The 21,437-nt window shown below is 37.3% G+C and overlaps 1 protein-coding gene across 1 annotated transcript in view; it reads right to left on the bottom strand.

The window, feature by feature from the left end:
* The window catches only part of LOC127647742 (corticotropin-releasing factor receptor 1-like), a 197,074-nt gene that overhangs the window by 92,795 nt on the left and 82,842 nt on the right, over window positions 1-21,437 (bottom strand). The window contains exon 4 of the mRNA XM_052132185.1: window positions 19,539-19,658. Within this exon, the coding sequence (XP_051988145.1) occupies window positions 19,539-19,658 (120 nt within the window). The remainder of the gene's footprint in view (window positions 1-19,538; window positions 19,659-21,437) is intronic.

Below are 21,437 nucleotides of genomic sequence, written 5' to 3'. Positions count from 1 at the left end.
TGCATTAAATCCATTGTGTTTACAGTGTATGCATTTTGCGAGGCTGAATTTTAACAAAATTGTATTTTTAAGCATTGAATATTTCACTTGGAAACATTTCACAACAAATTTCTTTATTCAAAATTCAATTGTATATATTCACCTTCCAAATTTCATTTCCAAAATATTCAGTTCATTTGAAAATACAATCTCGATTTTTCAACAGGTAAAATTCAGCCTGTTCTATTTCGCTTAACAAAATTCATGTCCTCAAATTCATTGGTTCAAATTCAGTTGGAAATCCAACCTTCCACATCCAGAAACTGCAGGACAATCCGCAGATTAACGATGTACAATCTCAACCTGACACTATTCGTTCTCACCAGTAGGTGGTGCAATGCGTTCGGGTGTTGAATGCTGAAGACCAAAGCTACAGGTCGAGAGAACAGCCGTGGTTTGTCTGGAAAGATTGGTCAACCCGCAACATCATCAGTTCATCAATGCCTTGCAACAGAAAAGTTATCCACCGCTGCTCAGCTTTTGTTGCAGCTACATATTGTAATAAAATTGGGGGATTTCTCGTCATACTAGGAAATTATTATTTTTTTACTTGTGAGTTCTAGGTAGCTCAGGTAATTCTGTATGCAGTGTTTCTCTAATCTCCTCCCCCTTGCGTGGATGGGAACTGACCTGTATCCGAATTGGATTTGGAAAGTCGACAGAAAAGGAATAAAAAGAAAGTGTGGATTTGAAAAGAGGAGAGAGCCATGATGTGTGATTAACTTAGCCGTATAGCTCACAAAAGGTGGGGATGTTTTCGGTCGCTCAAAATGACAAAGATAGTAAGATCGGGAGATGTATGCAATGGCTGAATTTGTCTATGCCTGGACCTTCAGAGGCAGTAGTGCTATTTCTCCAAGCGGTTATGGAGTGGTGGTGTAGTGGTCTAAAGTACATAACTGGTAAACTGGTAATCAGAAGGTCACTGGTTCGATCCCCACAGCCTTGAGCAAGGCACTTAACTCCAGGTTGCTCCTGGGGGATTGGATAAAAGCATCTGCCAAATGCGTAAATGTAAATGTTATACACTAAGTGCAAGTGTGTCCTAATATCTGGGTGCCGTGGCTGAGAGAGAGCGCCTGCGCTGATAAAAAAGAATGACCAGTTCCCATGGGATGGCATAGACACAGTCATGTTCTCCCTTCAGACCCTGTGGTGGGGTCTGGATAAGGGGAAGTGTTTTAAAATGCATTATTTGTTGTAAGAAGTGTGTATGGGAATTTTGTAATTTTGTGTCTTTTAAACGATTGAATTTGTATTATCTATCTGAGCGAGTTTAACTAGACACTGACCTTTTCACTATGTGTAGTAGGTTATTTGTGATCACATATTCTCTCTAGGGCATTAGTTAAGATGATCGTAAAAGCTTAAGATGCAACGTTATTGGGAAACCCAGCCATTGACATTTTTCTACTCTCTCTCATTTTATTTGATCTATTCATCCATTTATATATCTATTTTATGCATTATTACCCAATTGCTATTATTATGAATAACATAAATTATTATTAAACAGATTAAGACATTGTGAGTAATGTGACCACACTGTTTAATACATAAATATGCCTTAATAAATAATTTTAATATGGTTAACAGGAGTAGAGTAGATGTGCAATGAGAGATTCCTTCTCTCTCTCTCTCTCTCTCTCTCTCTTCATCCTCCTCCTCTTCTTTCTTCCCCCAATGACTGGATAAAATTGGCTCGCATACAGTCTTTTTACAAGGCAGTAACAAATTGCATGCTGCATATTGGCAGAAAGGCTACAAGTACTGTCACACTTGAAGAATGGGAAGACAAGAGGTGCGGATCCAAATGCGGTTTTTATTTAACATATAATAAATAAAAGGGTAAACACAAAGCAAAGTCCACAATGGGAAAAACAGGCAACTGAAAACACAATGAAACTGATCAAACACGAGGGAATACACACTGGAGCAAATAAGAAGTCCACGAGGGGAAAAGTAAACCAACACAAACTAACACAGAGCGGAACACGAGACGACAGGGCATCCACGACGGGCTGGGAAAACCTGGAGAAAGCACGAGAGGTTACACATAGGCATAAACATGAAACGGTAACGATCGACAACGGAGAGAGGAAACGACGGGGTTTAAGTAGACAGACACAGTGATAACAAAACAAGCGACAGGTGCGGACAATAACGCTGTGACAGCGGTGATGAGGAGTGAGGAAGAAGGTAAGTGTAGTTTTTAACAGAGAGAGTGAAACACAGGCGGACAACAAGGAAGAAATGACAGGGAGCGTGTTAGGTGAAACAGAAAACACGGGACGGACCGCATGGAGACGTGACAAGAGAAACAGAGAACACAGTGAGGACAACAGGGAATCGTGACAAGTACACTGTAAACTGAACTCTAACCAGATGATTTATTCATATTTAGACAGGTCTATGAGTAGATCAATACTGATATCTGTCATTTTAATATCCTGTTCTGTGTGCATTTGTTGAGTTTCTAGACAAAAACTTTAGGCTACGTGAGAGTCCCTTATGATTCACATCGCATATATTCACGTTACCTGGCTTACAATGCTTTTGGGAAACAAGACTCATTGCGTAGTGCTCCCACATCTGCAATTAAAAACTTGTGATTCGAAATTTGAACCCATTCACATGTGAGCGATAATCTTTGTTTCTATCCTGGATAATCTAAGTGTAGCATATTGACAGCGGTGCAACAAAAAACTGCATCTGATGTCTATGCAAAATTACGGACACGTCTTCTGGGTGGAGGTAATGTTCCCTCTGCGCTGCATCACGCAGCCACGCTCAAGAGACGCAATCCGTAATTGAATGAGCTGTACACAAAAACAAGAGCAGGAGAAATTGAGAGGTGATCAAATAAAATGCTAACTATTATTCTGTTTGCACTACAAGTCATGTGAGTCTTTTAAACTTGATTTGACTTCGCTGAGACTTTTATATATTTTATTCCATATGTTTCATTCTGTGAAGACTAATCATGTTTACATGCATTTAAAAAAAAAGGCAGTGTCCATGTTATTGCACAAGTGGCAGTTTTGGCTGTGTCCCAAATGGGACAAATCAGTCTCCTAAGGGAGGGAGAACAATCATAATAGATAGCTTAATAGATAGCTGGCTTAAAAAGTGACTTCCAAATTGCTGTTATTTTGGAGCCCCACATATTTCCACCCTACACTGCAGTCACAGTGGATGGTAAAGACTTTGATTGGAATAGGGCATAGGGATGATCTCTTCTAAATAGAACATACCCATTTGAAGAGTGCGCATGTGCCTTTGTGCTCAAGTGCATTGGGAGCACTCCGAAGTCTGATACTGCATGAGACTTCTCGCTAACAGAGCAGCACAATGCATTTGTCTCATTAAATGGTGCAAGCCAATCTTGTGTCTTCAGCAGCTTTCTCGCATTAAACGTCTTTCTGGTGTACGTGTAAACGAGCTATTACAGTTTAATCTTCCCTGAAGTTATTACTCTTCCCCCTGCGTAACGTCATTAACGACAGTTCTATGTTGTTGATCCAACGTGGTTCGAACAATGGATGCGAGACATAGTTACTACGATTTTGGGAAACAGACGTGACTAGTAGCTAGTTTATTTCTCCAACGATGCATTGTAATATGGTGGTTAAGCAGGGAGTTATGACGTTGTTCGTGAAACACACACACACATATTAGTACACGGTAATCCCGAATAGCACTACTAATTTATAAACATTATCGTGTAGCAATCAAAACCAGTTATTTAGTTGTTTTTGAGTAAATCTGTAGCCTAGCAGGCTGCGCTCATGACATTTGTTGCAAATGCATCATGGGTGACCCGAGTTCAAATCCCAGCTGTGAGGTCCTTTCCTGATTCCATTCCCTGTCATTTCCTGTTGCCTCACCACTAACTCTGTCATCCAAAAAAAAATTTGCTGAAAATTTATTTTTTTAAATTACAGTTTAATTAAAACATTTATTATAGGTACTTAAATATTCTTGGGTAATCGGTTACAACAAAAGTTTTGAGTATTCTCAACTTATCGGGTTTTACAGTGTAGTTGAAAGATAATGTAATTAAACAAAATATATAATGAATATAATGTACACAACTTGTTTATAAAAATATTTTTTTTATATATTTATAAGAAAATGCATTTACGATTGCTGTGTAGGTAGACATTGGCATAATGAAGTATGGTGACCACAGTTTATTAAATTAATATGTAAGATGCAATTATTCCATTTTGATTTTCTGGAACATCAATGTTGATCTAACAATGTACCGTGGTGAAAACTGAACCTTGATTTATTTATACATTTATTGATTTATTGCGTTTCCTGAACTATGTCAATATATGCGTATTAATGTCTGGCGCTGAAGTAAATAATAATAAATAACACTTCTACACAGAAATCTATTGACAGACATGAACATAAACATTCAAATAATCTTATAGGCTAACATATGATTAATTACTAGCAGAGACATTTGCTTATCTTCATTTGTAAAAGTCAAAGATCATTTTCAAGTCAAGTCAGTACATTTTATTTGTATGGTGCCTTTCACAACACACATCGTTTTAAAGCAGCTTTACAGAAAATCATGCATTAACAGAAGAAAAAGCTGTAATGTCTATATTTTCATCTTTTCTAATGTTAGATAAAAAATGCATGTTCCTGGGATAGGCTTCAATACTTTTGCAACCTTACATAGAATAAGTGGGAATAAATTAATGTGTATTTTGTTTGCAACAATACAAATAATATAGGCTGTGTTGCCAGAGTTTCCAGATAACAAGTTGCAACTTAAACTTTTATGATCATCTTAAATAACGCCACTCATTATTTTACATTGTTCCATCCCTGTATGAATTTATTTACATCTGTGTTTGTGGTGTGTAAATTGTCACTATTTGGATGTGTTCTATCCATCAGTTTTTCCTTTTGTCTCTCCCACTTTCCTCTGAGCAGGTACTAATTACTGGCACCTGTTTCCCGTTACCATCTCAGAGTCCTGCCTGCTGTGATTGGCCGCTAAGAGGACTGTGGCTCACATAAAAAGGAAGGCAGAAGGCGAGAAGAGAGTTGTCTGTTGGCAGCATTGGTTGAGCACTGCATGAGACGTTGCATTGTGAGCAACTGAAAGTATAGAGTTGTGCATTTATCCTTCATAGGAGCGTTTTGTCTCTCCTGCCCCCAGATGATGTCTTTTTCTTCTATGCTGGTGTTAGTCAGTTGTTGATGAAAATATTCTTAATTATCTCATTTATATGTTCTAATTTAGTTAACTTTTGTTAGAAGATTTGTTTATTATATTGGGAGATTTAGTGGGGAGGCGGTTGCAGATTTATTTAATAAAAGTTTTCTCCTGTTTATTCATAGAGGGAGACAGGGAAGAGTATTTTTCTTTTGTTTCTTTTTAGGCAAGTTATCATTTACCAGACCGAACTGGCAAAAAGTGCTCTTCACTGACAAATTGTGGTTTTGTCTCACCAAGGGTGATAGTCAGACGCTTATCGTTGAAGGAATAGGCATTACACCGAGGCCTGTACTCTGGAGCGGGATCAATTTGGAGGTGGAGGGTCCATCATGGTCTGGGGCGGTGTGTCACGGCATCCTTGGACTGAGCTTGTTGTCATTGCAGGCAATCTCAAAGCTGTGCGTTACAGGAAGTCATCCTCCTCCCTCATGTGGTATCCTTCCTGCAGGCTCATCCTGACATGACCCTCCAGCATGACAATGCCACCAGCCATACTGCTCGTTCTATGCATGATTTCCTGCAAGACAGGAATGTCAGTGTTCTTCCATGGCCAGCGAAAGAGCCCGGATCTCAATTTTATTGAGCACATCTGGGACCTGTTGGATCGGATGGTGAGGCAAGGGCCATTCCCCCCCAGAAATGTCTGGGTACTTGCAAGTGTCTTGGTGGAAGAGTGGAGTAACATCTCACAGTAAGAACTGGCAAATCTGGTGCAGTCCATGAGGAGGAGATGCTCTAAAGTACTTAATGCAGCTGGTGGCCCCACCAGATACTGACTGTTACTTTTGACAGTAACAAAAGTACCTCCTTTGTTCAGGGACACATTATTCCATTTCTGTGAAATTTGTTCAGTTTATGTCTTTGTTGCTGAATCTTTTTATGTTCATACAAATATTTAAGTTTGTTGAAAATAAAAGCAGTTGAAAGTGAGAGGATTTATTTATTTATTTATTTTTTGCTAAGTTAATTGATCTATTTTCTATACACAAAAAATTTTGAAAAACAAACTCAAAAAGTACACGGCTTACGGCTTTGGTCTTCAGCAGTCAACACCCGAACTAATTGCACCACCTACTGGTGAGAACGAATAGTGTCAGGTTGAGATTGTACAGCGTTAATCTGCGGATTGTCCTGCAGTTTCTGGATGTGGAAGGTTGGATTTGCAACTGAATTTGAACCAATGAATTTGAGTAAACAAATTTTTTTAAGCAAAATAGAACAGGCAGAATTTTACCTGCTGAAAAATCTAGATTGTATTTACAAATTAACTGAATATTTTGGAAATTAACTTTGGAAGGTGAAAATATATTACTGAATTTTCAATAATGAAATTAGTTGTGAAATGTTTCCAAATTTTGTTGTATTTCCAAAATGTTTCTAAATTTTGGGAGGCTGCATTTTAACATTTTATTTTTAAGCACTGAATATTTCAATACTTAAAAATAAAATGTTAAAATACAGCCTCCCAAAATGCATGCACTGTAAATACAACAGATTTAAATGCAAGCACCATATTTGTTTGTTTTTACTTTCTGTCCTATTATTTGATTGCATCAATGGATGTATGACATTTTATGCTGTCCAACATCAGGTGTCTGCAATTATGACTGAAAATCAGTCTTCTGTTGGGATTGGTTGGTCTGGAAAAGATCTTCAGGATAAAATCCCAGAAGAACATCTCTACATTGGCTCTTTCCCTTGTTCTGTTTCAGACCTGGTGTACTGCACTAGTTGAGTGTAGTTGGTTTTAGTAGATAACGGTTGCTACTACCATTTGACTGTGGTTAATTCCAGTCCTTCTTTTTTGGTGTTAAACACTTATTAATTTTTTTATATTTTAACTGTTGAAAATATAGTACATTTACTATATTTAGGATTTCTGCTGTTTCAACTGTGTGTATTTTACTGCACACACAGTGCTAGCCAGACATCACTTTAGTCTTTTGACTCCAGAGGATGAACTGATGACAACTCCAACTGTAAGTCATCGGATACTTCATATGCCACTGCCTGAACCATGGACGTAGGATGGACCTCACCAAACCTCACTGAAATGGCCTGTAGGTTGAACTGCGATGCACCTCATTGATCTTTGCCTGCATCACCTTTGTCTATTGATGGACTTTGTCTAAATGGAATACACAGCCGACTCACAAAGCACAATGCATCTATGTGAACTTCTGCAGTTAATTCAGGATGGACTTCAAAGACATTAGTCATTAATCTTAGTTCATAAAAACAATATATTTTTTTTAAACACTGGACCTAAAAGCTTAATTTACAAATGTATAACCATGACATGCAATGCACACAAATAACTAATATTTACATTATATGCATGTTTTAAGCCAGAGGGGAACTGGTCCCCACAGCGAGCCTGGATTTTCCAATGGTTATTTTCCTCCATTAACCAACATTTTATGTGTTCTTTGACACGGCATGCTCACAGGGGTTCTAAATACAATTATTATTATTATTTTTATACACCATTTACAATCATATTTAAACAAATTACACAATGATCACTCTTAAGACATTATAGATATTACAGTTTCATTATTTATGTTTTATTGCATGATTTCCTGTAAAGCTGCTTTGAAATGATGCGTGTTGTGAAAAGCACTATATAAATAAAAATGGCTTGGCTTAACTGCTTTTTTTTAGTGCTAGGATGGGAAAGGGGAAATCCCATTCCTTTATATCCTTAGGATGTAACATGATTAAATCAGTCCTTGATGATCGTTTACAGATTTGATGCTGCATTCAGCTGAAAAGGGGCATTTATCTGCAATGTACTGGCCTTGCATTATGATCATTGTACATTTAAATATAGACATGACATGCATTCACCAAATCTACAAGTGAAAGAAATGTGCGGAAAAGTTGCGCATTTCACAACGTGCAGTCGTGCAATAGCCGGTGATCTAATATGACTTTTAAGAAGACTCAAATGTCAATCATAGCGATTTTCAAGTCAACGTTTCAGAAATCCGCTTCCCACGCCACCACCAAAGTGATTTCATAGCTACTTTGCTGAGTTTGCTTATCTAGTGAGAGGGCATTTTCCTGAGCGCACCGCGATTGAGAGAGGGAAGAAGCACACACAGCCTGTGGTGAAATTAATCTTTGTATCTGCTCCAGATTTCCTGTTTTTTTTATATATATATATATAATATTTGTATTCTTAATTATATTTAAAATGTGTAACATTAATATGACAGTAATTTAAGTGCAGCCTCTGTAAAAATATAAAGCCAAACATAAATGTGTGAAAATGTTGAATAGTTTAATGGGGGAAATATTAACCGACTAGTAATTCCAGTGTCGACTAGCAGCATCAGAACCGTTTAGTCGACTAGTCTCGCACACTAATAAACTTATTAAAGTCTTGTTAGGGTGACACCATTCAGAAAAGAAAAGAAAAAAAGTTGTCGCAGCATCTTCTATTTCATACTTAACTCGTTTCCATGGAAACTGTGGCAACTGTTGCAACTTTGGCAATGTGTGCTAGTAAGTAGGTCAAAGATTCGAGTCGATGCGATGCTACAAACTGATTAGAGCTCTGATTTCCCTATGGGTTGGTCATCAGCGCCCATCATAACAAGAATCAATTACGGGGGTGATATCAACTGGACCTGTCCATCATGGAACTGTGATAGTAGAGATCAATAGCATTAAAAGGACAAGAGTATTTATTTTATCATTTTATTTTGTCCATACAGTTGGATTCACACTATACACTGGGAAAAACAAAACAAAAACAATTATCGAGGCAAAATGTCTTTCTCTGTTTTTCAGCCAGAAATATCACTGGAAGGTGCAGAGATCCGGAGAACATTGCTTCTCATTCACTGTTAATTGTGTATACTGTAAGAACGTAATACAGTAATTGTGTGTCACTTCTACTAGTAAAAGTGTTCATACTCAGAGGCTCTCACATTCAAATATCCTTAAGTATCCTTATGCTCTCTAAAATGGAAGATATTAGAATAAAGCCAATTGTGCCATTCTCGCAACCAGTTGTAACACAATAAACACTTTTATAAACAACAACATGTGTTCAGCTGAATCTTTTTCTATCTTCATCTTATGATTTGAATGAAAACATTCACACACGTTTTACACACATATGTTCTTACATAGTTAGTGAATAAGACCCATTTAGAGGAAGGCTCTCCCACCACTTCTCTCAGTTTTCACTTTTCTGTGTTCTTTTCTTATCATAAAGTTAGACGAACACCAGTATTTTCTTTAAGAACAGTGTTGTTGTTGTTGTTGTTGTTTTTTAGAGTCAGTCCTGTAACTCTTGTCTCTTGGGAAGAACTTTTATTCAAACATAGACATAAACATAAGAAGTAGACAAACAAACAAACAAAACTGAAAAGTAGTAAAAGTTCCCTTCACAATGTTCCATCCGAAAGCTTTAATATAGTTCTAAACTGAAACTTCATTGGTAGAACTAGCTAGGGAGCCCAGTGAGAGCCCTGACACTGAAGCCAGATACTGACACAAACTCCCTTAAAACTAATAAGATTTGTGATCTCGATGTAAACACTTACTGCTGGGAAGAAAACAGTCTTTCCATTACCCTCTCACAAGCTCCCTCTTTTCTTCACTTTTTTTTTTTTTTTACTAATGGCAATATTGATTGAGCTTCTGAAGGTGAATGGCAGCTCCAGAGATCACACACCAAACAGGGCAAAGCGGAACTGCTACACGGTGAGTCATCAGCCTGTTTGATCAACCATACAATTGCCTGAAGCAGATCCAATGGTGTGACAAGACATATAGAAGATTGTCCCTGCTTTCACAGCCAGCTTGGCCATTTCAGTGATGATGAGTACTGGACAATGCAGGAAAGCAATTATTGTGACATTCTTGAAAGAGTGTAGACAAATTTGGTGAGCAGTTGATGTGTGATGACGATTGTTGGGGAGTAACTAACTAAAAGTATTGACACTATTTACTTAACGACACATTTCAGTAGTGTCACAGTAGATCTTTTAAAAATATTGTAGCTTTTCCAGTAACAAGCTACTTTTTCCAACAAGGGGCAGCCTGATCTCAAAGTGAAATCAGAAAAAGTAGGTCGACTTTTCATATCAAAAATCAGTATATGCGTAAAAAAGTGTGAGGTGCGCACAATAAACATTGAAAACATGTATTTGAAAGAGAGAAAAAAGCTTGCAGTTGCTTTGATAGCAGAAAGTAATAAAATGACTCATTTAGTTCAATAACTTGGGTCTCTAATATTCATAAACGATAAGGTAATATTTAATTAAAAGAAATTATGAGACATTCAATGTCTCTTCACAAATTTGGACAGTTTTTAAATATTTCTTGTTGCTCTCAAATACATTATTGGTGAAGCAAAAATGTGTGTGTGAAAAACCCTTTGGTGTAAAGTCACTTCATAGATTCAATGTATTCTGCAGCGCTGACACGAGTCATGTGAAAGACCCTTAATGTGTATAAATATCACTCACTTCTGCACATTAATCATTGCTCTTCACAATCACAAAAGTGACCGATTATGGTTTCAAACCGGCAAATTTCTCCAAAAGGTGAGGAGTTTGGATCCCTGAAATTATAATTTTTTTCATGCATTTATTTATTTTGTGGAATCTGATAATTTTCCATGGCACACCTGACAATCTTTCATGGCACAGTGGTTGGGAAACACTGATCTAAGTGCCTGTTTTCTATTTGTGGTCTCAAGAACAATGCAAAGCGATCCAGATAGATAACAACAACCATTTAAGTTTTTTGGAGAAAAATGTGTTTTAGGCTCAAGTTGTGCTGTTGTTTGCTGTCATAACATTACAACATTAATTAACCTTGGACCATCGCTTCATGTCAGATTGTATAAAGTCAGTTGAGGCACTGTCAACAAAAAAATTATCATCTCAATGCTGTGAAGTATCGGCATATTATAGCCACATGATTTTACAAATGTAATAGCCTAAACACTATATTAACTGCTAAGAATATACGCCGATGCGAGTGAACAAACTGGAGACCGGATACTGAAAACTGAAACCTTACGCGTTCAGGATGAAGTTATATAAAACGCAATTATTTTATCAGATCTATGTTGGTAACCAGCATCTAAAACACAACAATATGTTGGGGACTAGTAATGCTTGTATTTGGTAAACAAAAAATTTATATAAAACATAAAAAATGTTAAAGAAAATTGAGGAAAATGTATGGGCCATTGCTGATTGACTGAACCTACAATGGGGTCAGTACTGCACTGAAAAGACAATATACAGTAACTACAAATACTGCTTACATTTACTCTACAGGCACACTAATAAGCTAATATCTACAAAAAACTTGTTTGTTTAAAAATGAATGCAATTAAACAGCGTTTACATGCGACATAAATATTTATTTTTTTCTGAATTATTCTCAGACCTGCTCGCAATGCTTGTGCACGTTGGATAAGTCTGTATGAATGCAGGTAAATGTGTTTACATGCATGGTAAAATCAGGATAATTGATAATCTATGTGTGCCAACAGTTTTATTCTTAAGCCATTTATGACCATACCCCAATCAAGGAAAACTGTTTAAGGCTTTTATAGGACCTCACATGTCATTGGCTCATTAATCATAATTAGTAAGATCATGCACGCAAGTATGCTCAGTGTCAAAACTAAGTTAAATAGGGTCTTTTATAGGCTATTATCTGTCCTGTGACAGACAGGTTTGACTCCACTATTTTATAATCCATAATTGGCTGGAAAATGCCAAAATTTTCATTGTTGGAGTAGTTTTCACATGTTGGCTTTGTAGGGCAGAATAGTGTGGCTCCAGCAGCAGCATTCAAAAAGCTCACTGTGACACAGTGGAGGAATGATGAAAAAAAAAAATGCGTGGGCCTACATACACAACACTGTCACAGATCTGTTTCTCCCACATGCTCTGCTGGTGACCCATGGAGAGGGAATGTCACTTAGCATAATGAAAAAAAGACCCTGCTCAGCTGCCACTGAACTCGCTTTCTCTACCTGTCATAAGAGCTCGCCAAAACGCCACTGAATTGCAGCCTTTGCAAAATGCTGTCAAGGTCAGAGAGAGAGATTGACAACGCCTGAAGGGGGATAGTAAAAATGATATAGAAAGACAGAAAGACAAGAAGAGAGGAGGGATGATGAGTTATGTTATGTCATGTCATGTAAAAGCCTCCTCCCACAGTTGGAGTATAATTAACTTTCACACACTTGACCTGAGGTGCTAACTTATAAGTCGTAAAGTGTTTCCCTCCACATTTCCCTCAAGGGCCTTTATGTTCTAAAACAAGCTTTTTATACAATATTCTATTTTTATACTACAGTTTAAATGTTGTGGCGCTATCTATCCCAAGGCTGCTAAAACCTGTTCTTGAAAACCTGTTTTCCAGCTGAGTTCAGTTTCAGTTCTGTTCTTAAACACATGCCAGTAATTTTCAAATGAACCCTAAATACCTTGATTAGCCTGCTCAGGTGTGTACGATAGGAGCTGAAACCAAATTTAGCAGGAAGATAGATTTATATATACATATATTTAAGAAAATCACACAACTTTGCACACTTATTTTAAGTATGTTTTTTGGAGTAAAATGTTATCCCTTCATAAACAAGCTTTAAAAATGATATCTTGTCTATTTTCAGCTATATTCAGACAAAGTAAATTAGCAAATGCCCATATTTGTTTATCAACATCAAGATTTTAGGTTAAAATTAATAGGAATGTAAGGAAAACATTAAGAAAACATCTTATTGCCTTTTTAAATGGCCCTGTAGTGTGACAAATGAATTTTTAAAATACAAAAATTCCATGTGGTCTTTTATTTTTATATTATTATTATTATTATGTTCTTATTTTATGACATAATACAATTAGCAAAGACATGTTAACTACCCACATTTCTGTTTTGCTCTATCCTGTCCATATCTTTTGTATTTTTGGAGCTCAGTATTAACAAAGTAACTTTCAAGGCAAGTCTGTCCACTCTGCGGCCATCTTGGGAATGGTCCCAGGCAGCTATTTTCTATGGATACAAAAAGCATAGAAATACAACTCCTTTCTACTTGGATGGGTAAAGACAGAAATCTTCAAAACAGTCAAGATTATAAACAAATTACATATTTCAGATCAGCAATAAAATCTGAAAACAGTGGTATATTCAATTGTGCTTCTTAAGCTCAGATCAAGGAAAAAAGGTGGTTCCAGCAAATGCAAAATTGCATTCTCGAGTTAACCGACAGGCAATACATCTCGATTGTCTCTTTTAACTGTAAAATGGGACTTCCCTTTCTACATCCAACATATTTGGTGTAACCATCTCTGCAATTAATTTGAACACACGAGGTCCATCTCTGGCAAAATAATTTGTGGTATAAAAAATATTAAATCTAGGTTAGTTCCGAATTTATGAGTCATTTGATGGAATTAAAGCCTGGAAGCCATTTTACCTATAGCTATAGTGTTAGCTTTAAATGTTTTAAATTAACATTGATTTGCTTTTTCATCATGATAAACCAGCAGCTGAGCAAAGGGTAGTTTTAGTAACAAGAGTGGGCAGGCTTTGGATTTCTTTGACACAATGGAACAGTATTACATTAAGGACCGTAGTAAATTAAATTATGTATAATGCTATGTAGCTAATAATAGCTTAATATTTAATCAAATAGATTATTAGAACCTACTTCCATCGCCAGTCATCCTAAAAATCTTAAGCTAACAACCGTTATTGTTTGATTTGTGTGGATATTAATGTTTGCATGAGAATTAAAAAGTGTAGATTTGACTAATTGTTGATCAGACACATCCAAGTTTTTAATAAACATTGTTTCTATCTTATTTATGTTAATTTTATCAGTCTTTTCTCACATTACTGAGACTGTTATTACATTCTTTATACACATTTTCACCAACCAACATTACTAGATGTGGATTACCGTCAATGTAGTGAAATGCAGTTGCTGGGTTTAAAATGCTTAATTTGCCAAATAACTCACTGTCAATGTACCTTCTCTTCCTGTGTCTTGTCTGTGCAGTGTAAACTTCATGTTTAATGTAGTAAGTCAGTTAAGGCCAGGGCTCGCAAAAATATGGAAAATCAGGAATTATTAGGCAATTTAAAATGTGTGATTTTGATTCTTCAGGATATTCTCCAGTAGTCATGTTAAAGTCCTGAAAATTCATGGGTCAAAAGATTCGTAAAATATATATTGTTGCATCTACCAATGAGCATGCCAATTGGAGAAGCAATTTGTGTGGAGGTAATACCCATAATCCCTTGCACTTGAATTTACGTATCTTTGGTCAAAGCATGGCAACATACGAGTACATGCAACTTATTATTGTTTAGAATGAATACAGTAGATGATTCTTGTTTTTGGGTTTTATTGTTTTAATGATGTCTTCCTGTAAAAAAATTGCATTTTATTCAAAGTCACCATCAGGGTGATTAGTGATCGCTTTAGTGAAGTTTCTTCAGTATTCAAGTTGATTTGACTTTTACGAAAGTTTAATAGTGAATACCCACACTGTTATTGAAGTCAGCCTAACTAAACAGTATTTTGGTGGGGCTGACACATTAAATGTAGTGGAAATTAAAAGCTGCTAAAAGAATATCTTGCACCAAACTTAAACATGTAAACTTGGGTGAACATGTAGTAGTTACTGTTGTTTCTGACTGTTCTGGACTTAATTTATTTAGTTAAATGAAAGCACAGACAAACTTAAATTGATACAATTAATTTGCCATTGAGTTGAGAAAACTTAAACACCTGAAGCTGGTTGCCTGATACAGTATATATATATATATATTTTAATTTTTCTCAACTTTTTGTTATTTTTTACAGTGCATGCAATCTGTTTTCTTCCAACCTTTCTCCATCTCATATCGGCCCTCACAATATTAATTCCATTTAGAATCAACACCAGCACAGAAAACCCAATTTAAAAGCACAACCAGTGTGCAGTGTACTGATTTGCAATGCACACAGCCTGAAGATCTGTAATATGTTGCTTCTGTGGGGCAAAGCAACATGTATGGTCTTTCTTTATGTGTATGAAAGAGATATTTACTATGGGTTTATCCAAAGCAACAAATAAAACCCTAACTGGAGAAAAGTTGGGGTATTGGAAATGCTAATAAAAACAAAGGATTGATTTTTAATAATAATAATTTGAATACAAACTAAAAAGTTGATACAGTGGCAATTTAGCAATCTAAATAACAATCTGATGAGTTGAAATAACAAGGTGATGTGAAACAGGAGCTGTTAAACAGGTGAGGCAATTGTGGAGCTGCCAAAAAAAGCCTAGTGCTTCAAGAGCAAGGATGGGTCGAGGCGTGCCAACTTGCCAACAGATGTGTCAGCAAATAATCCAGCACTTTGAGAAGAATGTTCTTTAAAGACAAATTGGAAGGATTTTGGGCATTTCACCCTATAAAGTGCATAATATAGTTAAAAGTTTCAAGGAATCATGTCAAATCTTGATGCGTAAAAGGGCAAGGGAAAAATCACTTCTGAATGCGAGTTATCTCCGATCGCTGTCTTAAAAACCATCATGAATCTGTAACGGATTTCTTGATATGGGCTCTGGAATACCTTTGTCAGTCAAACCCATTGGTAACACTTTACAATAATGTTTAATTTGTTAACATTAGCTATACCACAGGTCTGTTAAATGCTTGATTTTGAATGGTTGATAGACGTTCTTGGGTTCTAAGGTCTAAAACTCTTCCAGAGTTTCCTGGGGCATACGGTTGCGCCACTGGGGTTGATGATTATGAGACCGCTTCAGCACTGGCTTCAGACTCGAGTCCCGAGACGAGCATGGCACCGCGGCACACACCGTGTGATGATCACGCCCGCCTGCCACTAGACATTCAAACCCTGGACAGACCTCTGTTTTCTACGGGCAGTAGTACCCTTGCAGCAGGTGTCCCGACGCGTCCTGGTCACGACCGACCGCTCCAGATTGGGTTGGGACGCCATATGCAACGGGCACGCAGCTGCGGGCCGTTGGAGAGGGGCCCCGCTGCACTGGCATATCAATTGTCTAGAGTTGCTGACTGTTTTCTTTGCCCTGTGGAAGTTCCTCCCGTTAGTTCGGGACAAACATGTCCTAGTCAGGTCAGACAGCACCACCGTGGTAGCATACATAAATCGCCAAGGCAGCGTACGCTCCCGCCACATGTCCCTCCATCAGGGAACGGAGGGACATGTTTTTTGGCAATTTCAAGCATTTTATAGCCCTCATTCCTCAAAACAATGATTGACTGACGAGTTTCTAGAGAAAGCTGTTTCTTTTTTGCCATTTTTGACCTAATATTGACCTTAAGACATGCCAGTATATTGCATTTTGTGGGAACTCAAAAATAAACACAAAGACAATGTTAAGCTTCATTTAACAAACCAAATAGTTTTCAACTGTGTTTGATACAATGGCAAGTGATTTTCTAGTACCAAATTAGCAATTTAGCATGATTACTCAAGGATAAGCTGTTGGAGTGATGGCTGATAAAAAGTCCATGGATACATTATGCACTAACTACTCCTTCCGTCAAATTGCTCAAGACTGTTCTGAGTGCCTTGTCCATTGTGTAATGCTTTATTACACATTTAATAGTATTTTAATAGAACACGTTTAATTTTATAAGTGCATTCAAACCATTACTCAAATGGGTTCTCTCTTGCCCCTTATCCATACTCTTCTACATTTCATCTTCAATAATGACTTTGCATTCTGTCTCTCTCATTCCTCCCCCTCTTTAGCCACCCATCTATTTTTCACCTTTTCCCTAAATGAGCCACATGTGTTTATAGGAATATGACTGATGGACATCATTTGATCCGCGAGAGCCTTGGTTCGGTGAGAACAGTCATCTTAAACATCTCCCCCGCAGAATTGCCATTTGCAAAGAGACAGCTATCAAGAAGCAGTTTATATCATTAAAATGGCATCTGACAATTAACTTCCTCTTTCTCCTTTTCTTGCTGTGAACACTGTAAATGTACAGCTGTATTGTAACACTTACTGACAGTAGCAAAGTATATGTTTGTATTTTTGTCTATCCATCCATCTATCCACCCTTTTATGCGGCACTTCATGCCAAAGAGTTGTCCATCCCTGCGAAAGTGGAACCAACTTGACCAAATTAAGCTTTAATCTATGCACAGCAGAGCAACACGGCTTTCATGCTGTAGTTGTATTGGAGATAATGTATAAGTTTAATGTGTAAAGCTTTAAATAATCTTTCCCACCATTTTGGACAACAGACTTGAGAAACCTGCAAATGTTTGTGAATCTCTCCCCACAGGATCTGTTTGATATCATTAAACCAATTGGGGATGGATGAGAGTTGCAATTATGTAACATCATTTTGATTAGATGAATGCCACAGAATCAGCAAGTCCAACAGAACTATGCTGAAGAAGGGAGAAGAGAAGAGAAGAGAAGAGAAGAGAAGAGAAGAGAAGAGAAGAGAAGAGAAGAGAAGAGAAGAGAAGAGAAGAGAAGAGAAGAGAATATGACGGAAAATTATTTCCACTTTCTAAAGGCAACACCTCCATCCACAGGAAGTAGAAGCATTTGGAACTTGGTCTCCTGGGGATAACTATTTTGTCACAGCGGTGTCTCCCTCATTACTGCTTGTACACACACACAGATAATGTAAATTGCTATCACTAGCTAACACTTCTACCCATGCAGATACGGTCAGTACACTTACATTGGCAAAACAATTAGTGAGCTTGATAGTAATGGTAAAACATAACTCTGTGCCACGCAACACAGCTGAAAAACTGACATACAGTTTATGTAGCCCAAAAATTACCGATCACTTTGGCAAACATGCACACACTCCCTCTCTTTCAAACTCACACATACATCAATTTAAAACCTTGTTATGTAGCTCTCAGCTGTCTGCTCAGTTGTGCTGCTCTGACAACTGCTGTTCCAATCAAGCAGGGCCAGGATAATATTCATCTAAAACATCACTTCCATGAACACAAAGAATGAAAGTGGGAGGGAAGGAAAGAAGTAATAGTAAAGAAAGAAAGGATAGAGGGACGAATGAAGGAATAATTCAAGAGGAAATAATGAGTGAATAATAAAAAGGAATGAATACTAAAAAGGAAAGTAGGATGAGAAAAGGAAGAATGTAGTAATTAAGGAAGGAAGGAATTAAAAAAGGAAAAAGGGAGGGAGGGAAAACAGGAGAGAAGGAAGGAAGGAAGGAATCATAAAAGGAAAGATGTAAAGAGGGAACAAGGAAGGAAGGACAGAATAATAAAAGGAAGGAGTTAAGTAGGAGAGCAGGAAGTAATAATAAAATAAAGACATGAAAAAACAGGAGAGAAGGAATGTGATAATAAAAGGAAAGAGTTAGAGAGGGAAGGAGTAAAAAAGGAAGGAAGAAGTTATAAAGGGAAGGAAGGAAAGAAGGAAGGTATAAAAAGGAAGGAAGAAAACTAAAAAAAGGAAGGAAGGCATTTTGATTATTACAGGAAAGAGGTATAAAGAAGGAACGAAGAAAGAAAGGAAGTAAAACCAAGTGGTGATGGACGAGAGTTGCAATTACGTAACAATGTTATAATTTTGGTGAGATGGATGCCACAGAATCAGCAAGTTCAACAGAACTATGCTGAAGAAGAAAGGAAGGAAGGAATAAAAAAGGAGGGAAGGAAACCAGGAAAGGAAAGAATCCTTAAGTTGAGATAAAAGAAGGAAGGAAGGAATAATAAAAAAGGAAAAAAGGAAGGATGGGAGGAATAATAAAAGGAAGGAGGTAAATAGGGAAGAAGGAATAATGAAAGGGAAGGAAGGAAGGCATAATAAAATGAAGATAAAGAGGAAAGAAGGAAGGAATATTATAATGAAGGAAGGAATAATACAAATAAGAAAGGAACAATAAAATATAAAATACATTTTAGCTTTCAGCTGCCTGCTCACTTACACTGACAACTGCTGTTCCTATCAGTGCCAGGTTTAAATTAATCTAAGATGTAACTTCCACATTTCAGAGGCACAGGAACATCCTGAAAGACCTGCCATTGTTTGAATTACAACACCATCGTCTTGACAAGAGACTCACAAGTATAAGAGACGAGCAGCTAGATATTCTTTAAAACAGAGACCAAACAAAATAAACAGCTTGTGCTGCCAAAAACACAAAACAAGAACAGATGAAGCAGTCCAGATGGAACAAGTGTGAAAGTGCTTCTGAATGTGAGATATTCTGCACTTACTGGTGGTGTTGTATCGGACTCCCAGGAAGGTCTCCGGACAGGGACGAGACACCACTTCTCCAGCACTACTCCTTGGCCAGCACGTCCCAATACCATCTATTGAAGTGTTACAGAACAGACCTGAGAGAGAGAGAGAGAGAGAGAGAGAGAGAGAGAGAGAGAGAGAGAGAGAGAGAGAGAGAGAGAGAGAGAGAGAGAGAGAGAGAGAGAGAAGAAGAAGACTTTGAGATAGAAGCAGTTGGTGTTAATATGTAAATGTGAATAAATATTGAAAAAATGTGGCATAGTGGTTTGCACACATGCTCTGACATATTAAGATGTGGCACTCATGCTGGCATATTAAATTCTAGAAATGTCCTGTTTATAAACAATTACTGTGAATAAAAGTGGCACAAAAGCCAATAGAAGAGAAGAAATGCTATGTACAAAGTAAGAAAGCCCATGGTGGGTGCCCATTTGCATCTGATAATATACAGTAGCCCCAAAAAGTATTCATATATTTTTAAGTGTTACTTAATAATATGAATTTGATAGCTAAATTAGCAAAATATCACTTCACTTTTCTGAGCCATTTACTTTAGACCAATTGGTCTCAAGTTCATTTTTATTAAATTTATGAAGTCAGTTCTCCTCAAGTTCACACAGGTGAAGTTCATCATATAACTATGGTAATGTATCATTAACATTTGAAAACTAGTGTCCAGTCATTTTTTTCTTCTTTCTTTTTTCTATTGTTAAATATTTTATCACCTAACAAACTTCTTATTGTGCTTTTGATAAAATAAATGCCCCTTGGTTTCTTTTTTTTTTTTTTTTTCATTTAATGTAAAGACGTTCATACACTTTAACGAATGACCTAAGTGTCCAAATACTTTCAAGGGACAATGTTTTAGCAGGCACATCATCTTCTAAATTTGCACACATTTTCTGCACTGATTTTTGGAGGAAATCTTTGGAATGGCAGAACGGATCCAAACAAAATCAAGAGGAGAGGGATAGGTAGAACTTCTGCAGGAAATCTGCAGGCATAGATTCCATGTGTGCATGCATATAAGCATGTGCTCTTTTTGTAGAGAGACTGAACATTTACTCAATACCTGCAGCTTTCAATGGAGTCTGACAGCTCCAAATGTTTCATATTAACTAGAGAGTAGATTGTTTAACACAGGTTATTTTCTATGTGGTATCCAGGGCTGGACTGGGAAGAGAAATCGGCCCAGGATTTTATAACGCAACTGGCCCAACCAAAAGTTGAACCAAAAGTTGGCGAGAGGTGGGGGCGGTGGGTTGTTGGGGGGTGTTCACTGTCCTTTTCTGTATATCACGGTGCTGTTTTGTGGTCCGTTCTGCATAACGCAGCGGCTCATTTTAGCATATCGTGGTTCATTCGGTCCATTTTGTGGCTGACCCACCGGGCCGCTCGTCTCTTCCGATGACAAATCCACCCCTGATGGGCCCCAAAGTGCGTCGGACCACAGGGAAAATGCCCTGGTGGTATCTCACCTTTTTTTTCATAAATAGTTTCTCTTTAGAATCCAGAGAGAAAACATATTTAGAAGAGCTGGCATAAGCACTTATGTCTACTAAGCACTTATAGCTATTAACAGTGATGGCTGTACCATAAATAGCAAGACTAGTGGGCTTCTTCGAGATGGCTCCAATTAAAGATTTCTATCTATTTATTCATCTTTATCTTTTTTGCTTTCTTCTCTATGTTTGTACTAGCTGAAGGGCACACTTGCATCTAAACTGGCCTCGTTTCCAGTACTTTGTGTTTTTCCACATTCATTTATTTATTTATTTTTAATCGTGATGGATTTGTGGATCCTGGCGAATGTTAAAAAAAGAGTTCTCTTACGAGAGGTTCTCTCATATTGCGTAAGCTAGCTTACGCTACGG

This window comes from Xyrauchen texanus, chromosome 8 (assembly GCF_025860055.1).
Source record: "Xyrauchen texanus isolate HMW12.3.18 chromosome 8, RBS_HiC_50CHRs, whole genome shotgun sequence".
Taxonomy (NCBI): Eukaryota; Metazoa; Chordata; class Actinopteri; order Cypriniformes; family Catostomidae; genus Xyrauchen; species Xyrauchen texanus.
The sequence above is the reverse complement of the archived record's forward strand: the minus strand, read 5'-3'. Positions and strand labels throughout refer to the sequence as shown.